Source organism: Oreochromis niloticus, linkage group LG7 (assembly GCF_001858045.2).
Source record: "Oreochromis niloticus isolate F11D_XX linkage group LG7, O_niloticus_UMD_NMBU, whole genome shotgun sequence".
NCBI classification, from domain to species: domain Eukaryota; kingdom Metazoa; phylum Chordata; class Actinopteri; order Cichliformes; family Cichlidae; genus Oreochromis; species Oreochromis niloticus.
The window spans coordinates 62,245,750-62,263,709 of NC_031972.2; the positions used below are offsets into that span (position 1 = coordinate 62,245,750).

A 17,960-nucleotide genomic window follows, 5' to 3' on the forward strand; every position below is an offset into this window, starting at 1 on the left:
AATATCCTATCTCATATAATGAATAAGTCTGATGTCTGATTAACAACACACTGTTGAGTCATGTTCTTCTCTCCTTGGTACCAACTAAACATCATTTATATTCCAAAGGCTGATCACAAAGCTCAAATCATCCACACTGGTATATTCAAACTACGTAGAGATAATCCTGCAGAAAAACATTTCTTTCACAGTATCACTGTCACAGGTTTTTGCTTTGTTGTTTTGGATTGGTTGTAAAAATGAGGGCGGCCTGCAGGCGGATGCCAGTAGAGCGAGACAAACTTTCTGCTGGGATCTGACAGATAGTGGAAGGATTTTTGTCTGTTTCTGTTATGCTCAGTGCACAAGTGTTAACATGGGATGGGGGACAGAATGAGGCTGTCCCAGCCACAATGATGAGCTGATGACAATTTGGAACAAGCGAAGTGATAGAAGAAAACTTGTTTTTTGGGGGTGACTGGTAACTGTAGGGTTCTTATACAGCCTGCAAATCCCTGGTGCAATAAACCAGTCCTTACACTGAAAATGAAAACTGCATAACCCACCCTAGTTTCTTATCTTACTGATCTGAAAATGCACATTTGTTCAGTTCAGAAAATAATAACCGTTTCCTGACGATAGGTAGTCGCATCCCTCTCTGGGGACTCAACCACGGCTTACTGTGTGCCTGCGAGTGTGTGAATGTGTGTGTTTGGTTTTCATGTAGAGCTCCTATGAAACATGGATTATGTCTTTGTTCCTGTCTGGTAGATCAAAGCCTTGTGGTATTCTGAGAGCAGCTCTCTTATTGTGGCAAGTTTTCATTTCTGTAGCCTTTTGCCTTTGCTGTGTGTGTTGGCCTGTGTGAGTCTGCATATCTTGTGCCTCTTAGTGTGGGGGCATTCCAGTGTGGGCCACTGCTTGTAAACCTCGCTTTGGATCTCGTTATTACAGGTTTATGAAGAGTGATGTATTTATTTACACTCGTTACTGTGTGTTTGCATTACTGCAGGGTTTGCATAGACCAAACATTGTGCAGCATAGGACAGGAAAAAATCTTGGTGGGTTTCAAACTCCAACATTGAAGCTTTGAATAGTTCAGATGGCGTCTGGGCTGTTTACAATGGGCCTGAAAGTAAAGGAGAGCATGCGTCACACAGTTTAGGTTTTCATACCTGATGCAACTAATTCTTTTTCCTCTCTGTGATCTGTATAGATCAGCATTTTCAGCTCAGTGCTGCAGTCAGGAAGGCTGCAAATGCAATAGCAGTATCTTATCACTGGAGGGAGCCATAGTTGCATTTTAAAAGTAGCAGCGCTGCACTCGTCCATGCATGACACTTCATCCATACAAGAATTAAAGACGTTCAGTAACAAAGTTGCATTTATTAACATATGGAAATGAGCTTGTGAACAGTCAGGTCAAATCTTATCATTACTACAGCTTTGTGCAGACGAGTGAGTCCAGTGTTTTCTACGAGTGCTTCAGGGAGTGTACAAAATGTTCGTCAGTCTATTGGCACAAAAAGCATTAAACATTCAGTTAAAAAAGGTTAGCCCTTTCATGTGTTTCTGCTTGCTCTTCCTTGAAATTCATCTCAAATGCATCTTTAAAAAAACAATACATTTGTTCCAATCCACTGACTGTAAACATGCCTGCAGAACTGACACTGCTAACATCGAAAATAATAAGAAAGAGACAGCTCGCTTTGTAAAATTGTGCTTTGTGAAAAGTAAACAGAGGAAATCAGCTGCAAAGTGTTTATGTCAAAATGACAAAATGACATTTTCTTTATTTCCAGTGGACATTTGGTGTGATGCTTGTGTACGTAAAAGAAACATATGGCAGGGTGACAGTTTTTGCCTTGTAACTTGCCAATCCTTGCTTTCTTCTTTTTCCTTTTTTGATGGCAATCTTTGGCTCAGTCACCATTTTAAACTCACTAACTGCAGATAATCCTCTGTCATGCCATGTCCTGCTCCTCTTTTTCTTCCTCTCCTAGACTTTGTCCTATGTTGTCCTTGTGTGTATTACGGCTCTTGTTAGCTGTGCCCTGACCTCTTCGGTTCATTATGCGGAGGAGGAGCAGGAACAAGGCAGAGACAATGAGAGACACCCCTGCCATGAGGAAACCTGTCCCATAGTCACTCATCTTGTCAATGAAGAATCCTGAAAGAAAAAGCAGAAGCGTGACAACATCTATTCATCACTGGAATTCACCTGTGCTGTCAAAAAACCAACAAACACAACAATTATCTTAACAATTAACAATAATCTTATTGTCATGAACAAGCAAAAGACTGAGGCAGAAATTAGATTGCACTAACATTAGGTTCATCCTAAGGCAGTGAAGCCAGCGACTCACATGAAGGAAACATAAATAGAATCTTTGATGCATCCTCAAAATCCATCAACTCTCCGGTCATCAAAGTAGTAGAAGTGGTTAGAAATAGCCTCTGTGTCAAAGGAACCATGTTAAGTTAAAAATAGGACACCACTGGCTATATTTGCATCTACTTCACTTCAATGAGCATTTAACTATATTTGAGGTCAGTTTCAGCCTTGAGCGTTTCCTTTAATTCAACATTTAAATGTGGGGAGTGTCACTTTAAGCGATTTTTAGGGAGTTGTTAAACAAATAAAAAAATGCTTTAAATGTCAGAAGGAAAGTAAGAAACAGGAGGAGGACTGAAAAGTATTTGTTGATATTTTTCTATGCAACATTTTCTTTTGTTTAAAGAAAAAACGAAAAAGCAAATAAACTTAAATCTTTCACCAAAGGGAGCATATCTGTCTGTCTGCATGCCAAATCAAGCTGGATGTTTTCTAATCTCTATTTACTGCTTTTGTTTAGTGTTGTGTGTGAATGTGGGTCACAACCTCCATAATCAGGTTAAATACTCGCTGATTTGGGAGGCGGGGCTAATGGTATGTGTTGGTTTGCACAGAGAGAGGACAGGAGCAGAATAAAATTTTACTGCAATTTAGTTCAAGAAATGCCTTTTTAATTAAATTCGCAGACAGATTACTGGAGATGTTTGATGGCAAATTTGCAACTCGTTCAAACCACAAATGTATATTTGTTTGAAAATGTATTTAAATATATCTTGGCAAGGTGGTGAGATGAAAAAGCTTAAGGACACATGCACTTCCAATTAGGCGTCTATTTGCCATTTGTCATCTCTTTGCTTTTTTTTTTCTGCTTTGCATGCATAGTTACTGCAGCTGCTGTTACAATGCAGTGTAACAGAAGGAAAAGTCAGTGGGAAAGAGCGTCTGTTTAACAAGAAAAAGACTTATTTGGAAGGGATCAGCTGTAAAATAAACATAAAGCAGCATCATAATGTGATTTTTACCCACTTGCTCTCTAAATACAAAAAAGAAAACAAACAAGGATTCTGTCAGATGGATGTTTGATGAAATCCATTATTAACTGTAAAGATATCAAAATCTCATTTGATTCCACTGAGCTTCAGTGTGCTGCAGTTACATTGTAGAAAAATGCATAAGCACATCCACTGTGTAACACTTTGTGTATTGGATAATGTGGGTGGACACTGCGACCTTGAAATGTTTCTAAAGCTTTGCAAATAGAAATGTTAATGTACAGCAAATTTAATAATTATACATTTTTAGTTTGCGGTCACAACACCTGAATGGATGAGATGAAGTTTCACAGCAACAACTTGAAGTTAAAAATCCATTCCTTTTGTGATATTCACAGAAGGTTTAACATGTCTGTGACTGTCAGTGTTCATTATAAAAACTCACCAGCAATAGGTGGTCCAAGCAAGCCTCCACTGCTGCGTATAAGCATGAAGAACCCCAGTGCACTTCCGAGCCTCTGGATGCCTACAACCTCAGCCAGCACAGTGATGTGAATGGCAACGGTTGCACCAAACACCAGCCCGTAAACTGCACTAAAAGCAACCAGCTCTGAAAATGAGGTAGCCAGCGGGCATAGCAGTAACACTGTACCCAGCAGAATCACTGTAGCCGTCAGCTGCTGCACCTGGAAACAGGAAACAGACAGTGCATTAGGTGCGACTCAACCTCAGATACGTGGAACAAAACGGAGGGTTGACTTATTGCTTTGTTATTTTAGATTTGAACTTTTATAATGCCTGGCACAAACGGCACACTTTTCAGTCAAAATTTGTTAATTTTCTGACGTTAATGTGTCATATTTCAACAATACGTGAACATCTTTTGTAGCAACATGTTTTCATATCATATTAAACATTGTTTTCAGTGTTTTTCTTCTTGGTTATCAGGAGTATAACATGTCCATAATGCATGCTGCGGGGGGCTGCACAGTTAAGCAGCATAATTCAGTACTGAAAAATGTGATTCATGGTTTCAGATTTTGTTTTGAGAGTTTTTGACATTAAACAGTTCTCAAAATTCACCTGAAATAAGAGTGTTTCTTAGTTTCAGACTAGTGGGCTAGTTACATTTTCTTCCTCAATGAGTCGCCAGGAACATCCCAAGTATCAATGTATATTTTACCTTTCCAGAGATATTAACTTGTAACAAACAGAACAAATGATTTACTTATTGTTTCACCCATCACCTACAATATTTCTTGCTGAACAGGCGTATCTGTTTGATCTGCAATACTGTTAATAACAACCACTTTGCTATCATGTTATTTTCAAAATATGGCTCCAGGTCTGGTTTATTATTACACTGAACCTACCGTCTCTATCAGTCTCAGGTTTGCCACCCAGCCAAAAAACACCCTTCCAAAGAGGTCCAGCACTGCAGAGATGGACATAAGTGCAGCTGCCTGGTACTCCTCGATCCCTTTACTGCGGGCATAGGGAACCAGGAACAGAGCTGGGGCAAAGAAACCCAGAGCAGCAAACACCCCAAACATAGAGTAGATCATGAACTGAGCATTTGTAATGAGGGTATAATCTACATATAGAAGAATTTTGTTCTTTAGTTCAGTCCACTTAGTTCTACTGGTTGATTCTTCAGTCATATTATATTTGTCATTGGGATCTTCAAAACATAGTTCCACTCTCCACTCATCAGCATCCTCGGATATTTCCAGCTCTTTCCCTACATGGCAGCTGGACTTGACCTCATCCAAGTCCTCTTTAGAGACTGATCTGACGTCCAAGCTTTCTTCTGCAGCTTTTACATCACTGCCATTAGTAGGATCTTTGGTGGCTTTCAGGGGCCTCAACAACATCCCACATACGCACAGGTTAAGCTGCAGACCCCCTAAGATCAACAGAGCACCTCTCCAAGAGAAGCTGTCAATCAGCAGCTGAAATAAGGGGGTGAGGACAAAGGTAAGAATGCATTCTCCTGAGCTGGATAAGGCATTTGCCACCGGGCGCCTCTTCTCAAAGTAGTAGCCCAGCATGGTCACTGTGGGCGTCCACGTTAAAGCATAGCCAAATCCTGCAGCAAAGAAAAACATCAAATATGATATTTTCTGTGTTGTGTTCTCGGTTGGTTTTGTGTGCATCGTATCACTTACCATTTAGAAACCCTACTGTTAAGTAGAGTTCAGTGAGGTTATTAGCAAAAGCCCCAAATACAACTCCTAAGCTGCACATAAGACCCCCCGTTATCACTACAGCGCGATGGCTGACGCGGGCGCTGAGTGCAGATGCCACGGGAGCTGCAAATGGACACACAGGACATACTCATATAACTGATTCCATAACAACATATACACACCTCACAGTATAACAGATACTTTTTAATCTGTTCTGTAATTTGCTTAGAACAAAACACAGATTTAAGAGTGTCCAGCTATATAATTTATATAACTAAACTATCCTAACAGTTGGGTTCAAAATTATATCTTGTTATTTTGAGTACTTTCCTGGTAGTTTTCTGATTAATGCAGGAGAATTCATTCAGCATAAAAAGAACCGCGTGTCAAATGTTTCACAATTTTTTAAATTGTAGAAGAGCGACACCTGGTGGTCATAACTTAAAAAGTGGAGGGCAATTAAAGGGTAAACGCATCGAGATAATACCGTGAAAATAGGTAAATGTGTCGGGATGCTCTGCTGTCTACTCTCACCACACTTGCTTCCATACGCTTGTATTAAATACAGAGATGCTTAAGATTAAAAACTTGCTGATAGTTACCTACAATGTGAATGGTAGCCACCGCAATAGAGGTGATCCACGATGTACCTGTTGCTGTGGTTTCAAAGTATCGATGTATCTCAACATAGAATACACCAAATGCTTTAATGACCCCAAAGGTCAGACCAAAAACTAGAAAGCAGGAGAGCAGGATGAACCAGGCGTAGCCCCCATCGGCTGCAGCTGCCGCCACGGTTATCCTTCTCCTCTGAGCTCTCGATGCAGAGTCCATGTTCACGTGTGCTGGCTTTTTAAACAGTCAAATATCTACAGGGAGAAAAACAAATCTGTTATTATTTATGTACTGCTTTTACATTTGATGTAAAATTGTTAGGCAAGATATTAATTTCCATCACACTGTAAAATCTAATTAGTTCCCAGAACTCAAAAAAATTATGGAAACTCGTTGCCTCAAAAAAATTGAGTAAAGCTTAGCTAAAAATGACTAAGTTAGGACAACTTATTTACTTTGAGTACTCTGTACAAGCTCATTTGTTCCCAGAACTCAAAAAAATTGGATCAAGTTTACATAAGATGACCAAGTTAGGGCAACTTACTCATTTTGAGTACACTGTACAGCTTTGTTAGTTCCCAGAACTCAAAAAAATTATGGAAACTCGTTGCCTCAAAAAAACTAAGTAAAGCTTACTTAAGATGACTGTTAGGACAACTAATGTATAAGTTGTCCTAACAGTCATCTTAAGTAAGCTTTACTTAGTTTTTTTGAGGCAACGAGTTTCCATAATTTTTACTACTTAATACTGCAAGTCTGCAGTATTAACAATAACTTGATATTTCTGACTGTACAATACTAATTGTTTACCTACTGACAAACATGTTAAGTTCAACTAAATGAAAAAACAATTTGTGGTACCATGAATATTTTTAAAAATAATTAACAACAATTTTTGTAATGATGTTAAAATGAGCCCAACTTTTATTTTCAAACACAACAAAGTATAACAGCCAACATACTGGACACTGTTCTGCTGAACAACAAACAATTATATTGCCATCACTGTTATAATCTTACAATGAAACAAAGTCTCAGATTTAATTATTCTGAAAATAAGTTTAGGCCTGCCACAAGTTTGTTTTGTACTTACATTACTTATATAATCAAAATAAAATATTTGTTGTTCTGTCACAAGTGCAGTCTCTAATTTAAACAACACATTTGTTTTCCATTCCAACACAGGAGCTGGAATGTTGTATTATTTTAAGGATGCTTGTTTCCAGTCCAGGCATTACTGCCTGAATGACTGTCATGGATCGAGGTGATCCAAATGTAGGTGCAGAAGAAAGTCTTTAACTTCCCTTAAGTACACTGGCAGTGGATGTGGGTTGGAGATGCAATGAGCTTGAACCTGCAGGCGACCATCTTCACTGACCACACCGTCTGTGACGGAGGACTCATCTCTTCTGGTGTCCTGCAAGCAAACAATCATATTTTTTGGAACATGAACTTAATTGCTTTCTTAAAACATTTTTTTCTGCATTTGGTATAAAACAGACTCCAATTTAGACGATCTCAGGCTCCCTCCCCACCGGAGAGGTGACATTCAATGTCCCAAATTGTCAGTCTGGATAACCCTGACCACCACCCAACACACAATAATGTCATGAAAGCATCATTTTAAAAAAGGGCTATGCAAACATGGCCTCCCCTCTGTCAGTGCGCCCCAGGGTGGCTGTGGCTACAACGTAGCTTGCCATCACCAGTGTGTGAATGTGTGTATGAATGGGTGAATGACTGGATATGTAAAGCGCTTTGGGGTCCTTAGGGACCAGAAAAGCGCTATATAAATACAGGCCATTTACCAATAACTTTCATTCTAATGATGTGCAAAATGATTTTGGGCACAAAACAGATTTTGCTGTTAGAAAACTTGCAGACTTCACTATATACAGTGTAGACCCTCTAAACTAAGTTTGGGGGATGTGATCTTTCAAGAAATGCAGACCAAACTGTTGTTGTTTGTTTACTTACACAGCGTGTCTTGTAGAATTAACTGTGGTCACCAGCAACAGCATAGTGCAGTCACATCTCAAGTCTAATAAGAGAAGACAGGAAAAGATCAGTAAAGAAACAACTTCCCCAAACCAAACCACAAATAAAACAACAAGTAAAACAGGCTGATCTAAAGTATGATTAAAGTTCAGCCTGATTAATATAAATGTCACTGACAGTTGCTAATATATTGGAAAACCAAAATACTTACTGATGTCTTTCTGTCCAACAACAGGAGTGCTGGTCCCGAGCCTCAAAGACAGTAAGAAGCAAGCAGAGGGAGAAAAAACAGAACATTTTTCAGAAACTGATTTGATCCTTAATGGCTGTGCAATCATTGTAACATAGAGTTTGCTTATGTTGTTAAATAAAGGCTAGATTTGACATTAATAGATGCCACAGATGTTGTAAAGCTGCCACAAAGCATGAAAAAAAAAAAATAGACGTCTCCGAAAACGTCGGAGCATTTTTGCAAATATGTGATGTCTTGATAAATCGAGCAGATATTTGAGCATTACATAGCTACATTGTCGCCTGAAAATATCTTAAAAGTTTATTTTGTGACCCAGAAAAAGTAATAAGTTTTTCAGCGGCGCTCCTCCGCCATTGCCGCGCTTACAAGTACGCACAGGCTCCGACAACCGTGGCCGATGCGATCCTCCTTTTCCCCAGACTACCCTTTCTGGGTCACAAAATAACCTTTTAAGACAATGTAGCTATGTAATGCTCAAATATCTACTTAATTTATCAAAATATCACATATTTGCAAAAGTGCTTCCACGTTTTCGGAGAGCTCCGTTATCCACCCCCCACATCCCACACCTACCCCACCCCTAACGGCTGCACCTCCCGAAGAATTTTGTCTGGGCTCTTATCTCACTTATTTATTTCAAACAATCAACAGAAAATTTCACCACATAGTTTTATGTAAGGTTTTTAAGGCTGTGGTGTTAATTTTTAAGTAAGACGAGCCCAGCGGCAGCAGCAACGCTAGGCTAACACTAACTAGCTAGCAAGATTTTAAACCTGGTGCTAAACTAAGAGAAGCCACAAAATCAGTTTGAATAAGAGTAAACATTTACTCACCAAGTCAGTGTATCAGGTAAAGATCCACAGCAATGACAACAATAATATCTTAAACTGACGCTTCTCCAGGTTTGCTCAACATATTCCATAAAAAATGCACCGTGAACATGCGGACTGATCCGAGAGGGAGGAGGACGGTAGTGACGTGGCATTTTCAAAACACATCTTTCATCCTTCCGCACTGAGAAGCAAAACTTCCAGCTTACTTAGTTTTTCTAAGTTAAGACAAATCAAATAAATGGAGTTTATCAGCGTTTTTGCATAAAAAGTACTGGTAACTTATTTAAATTGAGTTCTAATAACAAATTGATAAAAATTGAGTTCAGCCTATTTAATATTTTTAATTAAACACAATATTACATTTTACAGTGCAGAGGATTTAATTTGTAAAGAGATATTGGTTGGTGTCTCTGCACTGAAGATATTCAGAACAGCTACTAAATCTGAAAAATGTTCTTGTTTAATTTCAGATGCAAATCAACATATTTTGGACACGAAAACATTAAACAGAAAGATGTATCTGGATACTTCTGGCTAAAACTTGTGACTAAGTGAAAAAGTTACCTTCTAAGTGCAGTACCCAACTGCTGCACTTAATATATAAAAACGTATATCATGATATCAGTGAACAGATTCACTAATGCATGCAACAACAAGACCAGCCCAGGTATGTCTGAGAGCCAGAGCTGCGATTCTGTCTCCAATAACGATTTAGTGCCTAAAAAAGGAGCGACTTCAACAACCTCGCACAGAGCACTGTACTCTGAAAAACAAAGTGTAAGACTACAAGCAGGCTAAGAAGGAGGAGAGGACAGTAGCAGCTCCTGATGTGCGACCTAAATGTAAACAGATGACTCCATTTTATATTTTTTTACTGTGTCGTAAGATCATTAATATCATTATTGAACTTTTTTTAACATCATGATGCAGTTGTGAGGCCCATCCCAAAATAACATTGCTTCAACAATAAAGTTCAGAGACTGAGTTTGTATGTCATCTTATGTGCGTTTCCTCCAGCAGTTCAAAAAGATGACTTTTAGTTTAACTGGTGACCTAAATTTAAATAGATGGAGATGTGACCATGAATGGCGGTCTGTCTATCTGTGTTAGTCTAGTGATACGCTAATAATCTATACAGGCTTTACCCTTCAACTGGCTTAGACTCAAGTTCCCCTGCTGTCACCAGCTGGATAAGTGGTTAAGAAAATAGATGGGTGGATATATTTGAGTAATATGTACCTGGGTCGTGTACAGAGCCCTGACGAAAACTCCAAGAAGCTTTTAAGATGAAATGGGACACCACATAAAGTTTCATCTCCTGGTGCGATGGAGAAAATCCAGATAGGATGCAAAATCTTGTGGAAGTCAATACGAGGTTGTTGATTCTAATAGTTTTTCCCTCACATAAACACTCACTGAGCTAATGTTGATTCCTAGGTTAAGAGTTCAGTTCCAGCTGTAATTCCCACCAAACAATACTGGCCAATGATAACGATGACTTGTGTGACGCTGTTGTGTTTTTCTCACATGCAGTTAGATAACACTGACAATGTAACTTTGGTCATGAGAAGTACATACAGTCCATTTACTTCTTTGATGTCTGCCTCAAACAGACGACCGTGTGTGTCCACGAGACTAAAATCTCGAGGGCTGGATTAGTCTTTGTCTGAGCAGCATTTCATTTCAATAAGCCATTCTCACTCTCCCTGCTGAATCAACTAAACATGAAACATTTGTCATAAATCAAGACATTCAGCACCTCTTTATTCCAACCAGCGTCTAGTCTGAAAAAGGACATTTAAACAGTAAAATCTATCTATTGTAAGTTATTTGTCTCTTGGTCTCTTGGACCACAATCAGAGCACAATTTATCACACATGATAGGATTTGGCTCAGTTCCCTTTTCTGCTGATGAAACATACATAACACAAAAAATGATAATGAAACTGCACAGAGTGCATAGAGAACAGAGGATTTTCAGGCATTTCAATTATGGAGATTACCCACCTTCTGTGTGATTTGAATGAAAGAGGTCTGAACCCAAATCTGGATCATGACCCCAACAGCTCAACAACATTGTAAGATGAGATGAATGAAAGTGCATTAGTTTTTACATGTGATACATGTAAAATAATGTTGCTACCTTACTTTTCTTGGTCAGTATGAAGCCATCATGTTCCTCCTGTGGGGCAGCTGTCCAAGCTTGGTGTGATTTGTTAAGCATAAGCGGCTTGTCACATGCTGAGGTTGTAGTGGTGTTACTCACACAGGAAAAGATGCAGCTCGTCTTCTCGTGTTACAGGTTAAAAGGTGCAAAAGTCAAGCACGGACAATAAGTGTCAGTAAAGGAAGCAAGGAGAGAGGGAATAAAATACAGCAGAGGATTAAAAATGATGTAAAAGGTTAAGAGCAACATGTGAACAGCTAACCTGGATAGACCTTTGCACCTCACGGTTCCTGGACATGTTGAAAACAAAGACACATGCAGGGCAAAGTTTTATTAAACTTGTCTTATCAGCAGTTTGGTAAATGTGTGTGTGTGTGTGTGTGTGTGTGTGTGTGTGTGTGTGTGTGTGTGAGAGAGAGAGAGAGAGAGAGAGCGAGCGAGAGGGAGATATTCAGAGCAAAAGATCAAGTGCAGATTTAAACAAGTCTGTACTCGACACCATCGTTTTCCTTTCTCGGCTAAATCTGTTTGGAAATGTATAATTACTATGAGGACATTCGCATCTGCTAGGAGTAACACCATAAACACAATCATGTATTTCTCTGTAACATTTAATATCAATGACTAACTAACAACAATCAAAGGTGGAAACAATGTATCAGTAAATCAGTTAAGAGCTTCAGATTAGAGAACTTAGCTACTTCAGTTTACTCAGAACTTTCTGACCACGAGTTTGACTCGTCTATCATGCCGTTAACAAATCACTACGATACGTTCGAACGTATGTTCTCCTTTGCTGCTCAATCAAATCCCCAAATCTGCCACTTGTTTGTAACATCCTGGGTTTTTTAAAACCATGATTTTGCCTTGCGTGCTAGTACTACTTTAATAGAGCAGTATTAATTCATATCTTTCAATAGGGAAGATGTTGTATGTTTCAACACCCCTCAAATACATTCTGACCGCAACATAATGAAATCTGTATAAAAACAGACAAATAAAGATAGACCATATTATTGTGGTCCATGATAACCACCCACACATGCAGATAAAGCTACAAGCTCAGACAACTGAGACTATATTCTGCGCCGGGCACGTCAAAACACAGCTGAGAGCTCAGCAAGTCCTTTCACAAGTGATACGTTTGCTCTGTTGCTGCCTTGCAGACAGTTAACACGACTCCTCTGATCAATGCGTCATATACCAAAGAGAAAACGGCAAGGTTGGTTAAAAGGTGCCCCGAGTGCACGCTTGCTCAAACAAACACTTGTTTACACCATGTAAAAGTAAAAAGATATGATCCCGTCAAAAGGTCATCGCATGATTAATAATGGATTCCTTCAAGGAAAAAACTAAAAATAAATATATATTTTATATTTCAAATGAAAATACTTAAATTAGCAAACAGAGTTTTGATCCATTAGGTATCCTTTTTAGTCGGGTGCTGTTTTTAAAATAACATAATAAATAATATTTTAGTTTGAATGTGTTTGAACCAGATGGATTTGGATTCATCTGCTCTATTCCTGCACACCACTGACGTATTTATTAGCAAAGGTAAAATAAGGACATTAACTGAAATGTGACTTCGTTATCCCACAACCACCCGGGACAAACACCTCCTAAACCTCCTTTAACCACCTCTCAGTGGTACAGCCTGCCAATAAACTTTGGCAAACTATTAATTCTGCTCATGAATTGTCTCTTTTATGAGCTTTCCAGTTCACTAAAGAGGCACGGTACCAATGTTTGTGGTGTGCCAGATTGTTAGTGTGGATCTTTACAAAGCCAAGTGCACATTGTTTGGGCCAAGTTTATGTGGGCTTGTGAGTCAGCAGACGGCAGCAAAGAGAGAAGTCTTCCTTTAATAAGGAAGCAAATGATCTTTCCTGCTTCATCGATCACATTAAATCTTCTGTCAGTGGCAAAACTGTATACTCTTAACCTATGTTGAATTGGATATTTTCAAAAATAATATCCATAAATGTGATTTGGGGATGACTCACACTCTTTGTTTCAGTAAATTCAAATTTCAAATAGCTTTCCTCTGTGTTGTGGTGAAGGTCACTGCGTGGCAGTGCTGTTTAGGTATTAGAGCTTAGAGAGACAGAGAAACGGTGGGGGATGGAATAAAAGAATCAATCTTCTTTCTCTGCATCTGTCCAGCACCCAGGCAATAATTTAGACCAGTCTACCTCTCCTGGATATTTTCCTGTTATGTAACATCAGGAGAAGAATTATCCCAGTCTATTTTAGAGTATCTTTAGTAATTGTACATTCATGCGAAAGCTTGCTTTTAATGCCCAGAACACAGACGTACACGTACCAACGAGTGCTCTAAAAACAATTAAAGATTTATAGGAATGGGTGATGAATTACAAATCTATGCTGGGGAAGGCTGGGGAAGGTGGGATAGTGGTATAGATGGAGATGGAGACCTGAATAATGAATATGTGCTGCTGAAGCCTGACACAGTGCACACCGAGGGTGGTGTTATTAACTATGCTTTTCAGGGGAGGGTGGACTCTGATGCCTGTTTTCACTGTATCTGGCTTCATGTCTGTTATTGTTATTGCAGCAGAGACTTGTTTGTCTGCACAGGCTGCCCCCACACGTCACCAAACAAGTCAACTTTCTGTTTTTCATACCCAGTCTCAGATCTTTGTGCCTATGAGGGAATCCAGTGCCATGCTATGTTTTCAAAAGCACAATGCTACAGGGCAAAATATCCATAATCACATACTGTGTGTGCTACCATTGTATATAGTGTATTATACTGTGTGTGCTACCATTGTATATAGTGTATTATACTGTGTGTGCTACCATTGTATATAGTGTATTATCTTACTTTTTTCATTGATTGTACTTATTTGTATTTTTTTTGTATTTCCTTCTGATATCTGTACCTGAGCTGAGGTGACGCAAAAATTTCCCCGTCGTGGGATCAATAAAGTCTTATCTTATCTTATCTTATCTTAAAATATGATGATGGCATTTTTAGCATACTTCATGGCCAGCGTTGCATTCATTCTGCTGCACGCACAGCTAGCTGAAATGCTGACTGAAGCTTTGCTGTTGTTTCTTTTTTTCTTCATTTTCATTCTGAAGAACAAGATGGTGATGCAACAAAAGTGAAATGCAGTACACCGCTTTGAAAGAAGCCCATAAAAGTTACATGACAGCCAGCTTCCTCTCACTCTTCTAATACAACAGGTGTTTTAGTTACACACTTTCTCTGTGTGCACTATTTTTAGCCACACTAGCCTCAGTTGATTTATCCTTAAAAGATTTGTATTGCACCATCCATCCATATATTTACCCATCTTCTGGTTGTGGCCATCATTGTGGCACATTCCAAACAGTTAGGCAGTCCTCCACGGGGCCAGTACACAGACATAATTTACACTCACATTCACATTTGCTTGTAGGACCAGTGGTAATATTTAAATCAACAGTTTGGTAAATGGGTAGCAGAGCCACAGTGGTTAGCACTGTGGCTTACATCCAGAAGGTCCTGGGTTTGAATCTGCCATCTGCCCGAGGCCTTTCGATATGGGGTTTGCATGAGTTCTCTATGGGTACGTCTTCCTCCCATAATCTAAAGACATGCAGTTCGTGGGGTTAGATTATCTGGGGATTCTAAATTGCCCACAGGTGTGACTGTGACTGTGAATGGTTGTCTGTCTCTTTGTGTCATTAGCAGCAAATTGCCACCCAGCTAAATCAATACTGCCTCACACTAGCTGTGTGAACGCAAATTTGCATTTTTAACATTTGTGGATGTCACCGACACACAACAATGAGAGTATTCGACAAGACAGAACTTCCCTGATGCACATCGACTGCATCCAACAGCCTCTCACACATGCACCACAGTAATGGCCATAAAAGCTAACAAGGCAGTCGGGGGCTACGTGTGATGCAATCAGACACTCGATTGTGTGATGAGCCAAGGTCATTGGAAAAGAACAAAGAGATTGTAATCTTACAGGAAAAGAATCTGCTGGCATCAGACTACTGGACCTCGTTCCTGCTCTCTGATTAGTGGTGCAGCCAAATGTCCAGCAAATCAACTTCAACCGATCTGTCTGTTTGTCTGCAATGAAAGACAAATCTTAACTCAGATCCCACTGGAGGCTTGGCACATGCACACACACACACACCACATCAAGGATTGCAACAGCGATTTCAGTCTTTTGGGTAATTTTTTTTTCTTCCCAGTTTCCAAATGTCCTTGTAGCTAAAGAAAAACTGGATAATATATTTCAGTTCATTATAAATTCATATATGCAACAGGGCATCGTTTTGATTAGCCTCTGATGTTTTAATTAAAGACCAATGAGTTTGTGAACTCTGCACTAAAGGTTCCCAAGCCAGTGAGAGTTGAAAGATGTCTTTGGAGCTCATTTTTAGGCTAGTCGTGTTCTGTAAAACTGGCCCTTGGCACCTTCCCCACTCTTTCTTCTTCTTCTCCTTCACAAAACAGCTTAGTCAATGATCATTTAGGATTCAAGCCTGCTTAAAACCCATATCACACACTCACTCGCACCAACCCACACGCACTGCAGCACACACCCCACATTCACACACCTCAAAAACTTGCAGATATCCTTTCAATCTTCTCCACACACTCAGCCCCCAAGAATGTTTGGCAGTCGGTTTTGTTTATAGCTGAGTGTGAATTATTCTACTGAGTGAAGAAGAGAGGGGGGGATTCTTCCTCTGGAGAGTTGCTGACAGCCTTGTCAGAAATTCTGCAGACACATGCAAACTCATCCAAAACATGCCCTGGGGGGGTATAGATTTGACCCTTTTGATGTAGATGTCGGTTAATTTGTGCCACATGAACAGGTGCATTGCTCACTGATGCTGCCCCAAGGCTGCTTTGTACGAGTGTCCACAGGAATTACAATGTTCAGTTCATATGTGGAGGAATATGAACCACTTGGGGATAACACTGGTTTGGTGTAGGAGTTAGCTTTATATGGAGAAAAGTTGGTTGCACATAGAAAAGGAGTATTGCCTCTCTCACTCACTTCCATCTATGTTTCTGCTCCAAAATCACTCTCTGTATCATTTTTATGTATTTGTCCAACCATGTAAATGGGCTAAAGAGAGTAAAAGTTGTAGTCTAGCTGAAGGACAGTCTCTCCTTGCATCACCCTTCTGTCCCAGCTCTCCACCTTTGGTTGAATGCTTCAGCCTTTGCTTGCCTCTCCGTGGCAAACTCCCAGAAAGCACAGGTGTGTGTGGGCCTGCCCAGATGGCAGTGTTTTTGATGATGAGAGGAGGAAGAACAAGCCAACTGAACTCAGGCCTTCTACTGCCCCCTCCCCCCCAATTTTTTTTTCTAACATTAAAAAGAATCAGCAGTTTGGTTTGATAAAGAGCTCAAAGCAACCTCTAAACCTCACTAATAAACATGTCAGTGATAAAAACAATACATTTGTGGTTCACAGCCTTTGTGCTGCACACCTTGGAACATGTCAAATTATTTCATTAGCTTGGCAAATTGTATTTTTTAACAAAAAAGTTTCCATCACTAACACCGAATAATGTTATGCATTAGTAATACTGTTACATATTAAGCTTCTGCCAGTGCACACCGAACATTCCCTACTCCCGTTACTTCACATTGAAAGAATTTAACAGGCAGGCATAAACTAGTCACAGGAAGTCTTTGTTAGCGAGCCTAGCACTTACCGCTATCGTTCATCAGAAAAACGAAGTCAAATCACTGGAATTCTCAGCATTTTGCCACAGATGACCAGTTTAAAATATTGCAGGGACTAAATGGACGGGGCAGACACACAGAGCGAAAATGAGCAACAACTTTGACTTTTTCTCTCCCCTCGTCCCGTCGCATTCCCTGCGCAGCATGGGATCAGATCACAGTTATTCACAGAACGAGTCAGTTATTGTCTGATGTCTTCATTAAGAAAAATTACATTTACATTTTTTTCTGTTTTCTGGTATTCTGTAACCTGTAGTTTTAAACCTAATTTGTTGTTTCCAGCAGAAGATCAAACAGGACTAAACAAAATGACTCAAAGGATTTTGTGCTGTTGAATGGCTTATGTCCTTGTTACACTCCCATAATTTCAACTTGACATATATGCTAGTTCCCACTCACAGTAATACCAGTGTACAAAGAGAGACATTAGCATTCCTTCATAAAATATTTAAAAACCTGCAGCAGTTCAAACTGAATCTGAAATAAATGGATGGTTCGCCCTCACCTGCTCGTGTCTCTGGTCTCCAGGTGAAAGATGTGTTAAAGCAGGAGGTTGCTAACAAGCACGAGGTTGCTCACACTTGTGCTACCTGTAAACACAAGGAATGAGTCTTTACAGGTAATGAGTTGGAAGCTTGGACTTAATGAGTGGGATCAGCTGGTGTTGGAGTGTTTGTTTTTTAAATAACAATTTCACAGGGGAATACTTCCGATGAATTCTGTAACATTCCCACTGCTTCAATAGGCTATGATGCTCCCATTATGCTGTTTCTTTGATGGACTAATTGCTTTGAATTGCATAATATTTAGAGTTCTATCATCTCTGCGACTGTACCATCATAGAAACTGCATCACTAACTAATTT

The 17,960-nt window shown here is 39.6% G+C and overlaps 1 protein-coding gene across 8 annotated transcripts; it reads right to left on the reverse strand.

Moving 5' to 3' along the window:
- Positions 1–1,345: 1,345 nt before the first annotated feature.
- si:dkey-246g23.4 (monocarboxylate transporter 12) lies at positions 1,346–17,115 on the reverse strand. Of its 8 annotated transcripts, none has more exons than XM_005471136.4 (8): positions 17,065–17,115; positions 11,624–11,651; positions 11,343–11,481; positions 6,098–6,364; positions 5,475–5,618; positions 4,680–5,395; positions 3,752–3,992; positions 1,346–2,149 (listed from the first exon to the last, which is right to left on the reverse strand). In XM_005471136.4, the coding sequence occupies exons 4-8, from the start codon at positions 6,327–6,329 to the stop codon at positions 1,944–1,946; spliced, it is 1,539 nt and encodes a 512-aa protein (XP_005471193.1). In that variant the 5' UTR covers positions 6,330–6,364; positions 11,343–11,481; positions 11,624–11,651; positions 17,065–17,115; the 3' UTR covers positions 1,346–1,943. The 8 variants fall into 8 exon arrangements, 7 of the variants coding, with proteins under 7 accessions (XP_005471193.1, XP_013127935.1, XP_005471192.1 ...); XM_013272481.3 differs by lacking the exon at positions 17,065–17,115 and adding an exon at positions 15,351–15,372; XM_005471138.4 differs by lacking the exons at positions 11,624–11,651; positions 17,065–17,115 and adding an exon at positions 2,346–2,436 and having other exon boundaries at positions 2,017–2,149; positions 11,343–11,617.
- Between the last annotated feature and the right edge of the window lie 845 nt (positions 17,116–17,960).

Bases quoted from the DNA above. Each gene is read 5' to 3' on its own strand.
- si:dkey-246g23.4 (XM_005471136.4), bottom strand. From the start codon at position 6,329: ATGGACTCTGCATCGAGAGCTCAGAGGAGAAGGATAACCGTGGCGGCA. The intron at 5,619-6,097 runs GTAACTATCAGC...GTCCATTTGCAG, and splicing joins GGCTACCATTCACATTGTAG to CTCCCGTGGCATCTGCACTC. The intron at 5,396-5,474 runs GTAAGTGATACG...TCTTTGCTGCAG, and splicing joins AACAGTAGGGTTTCTAAATG to GATTTGGCTATGCTTTAACG.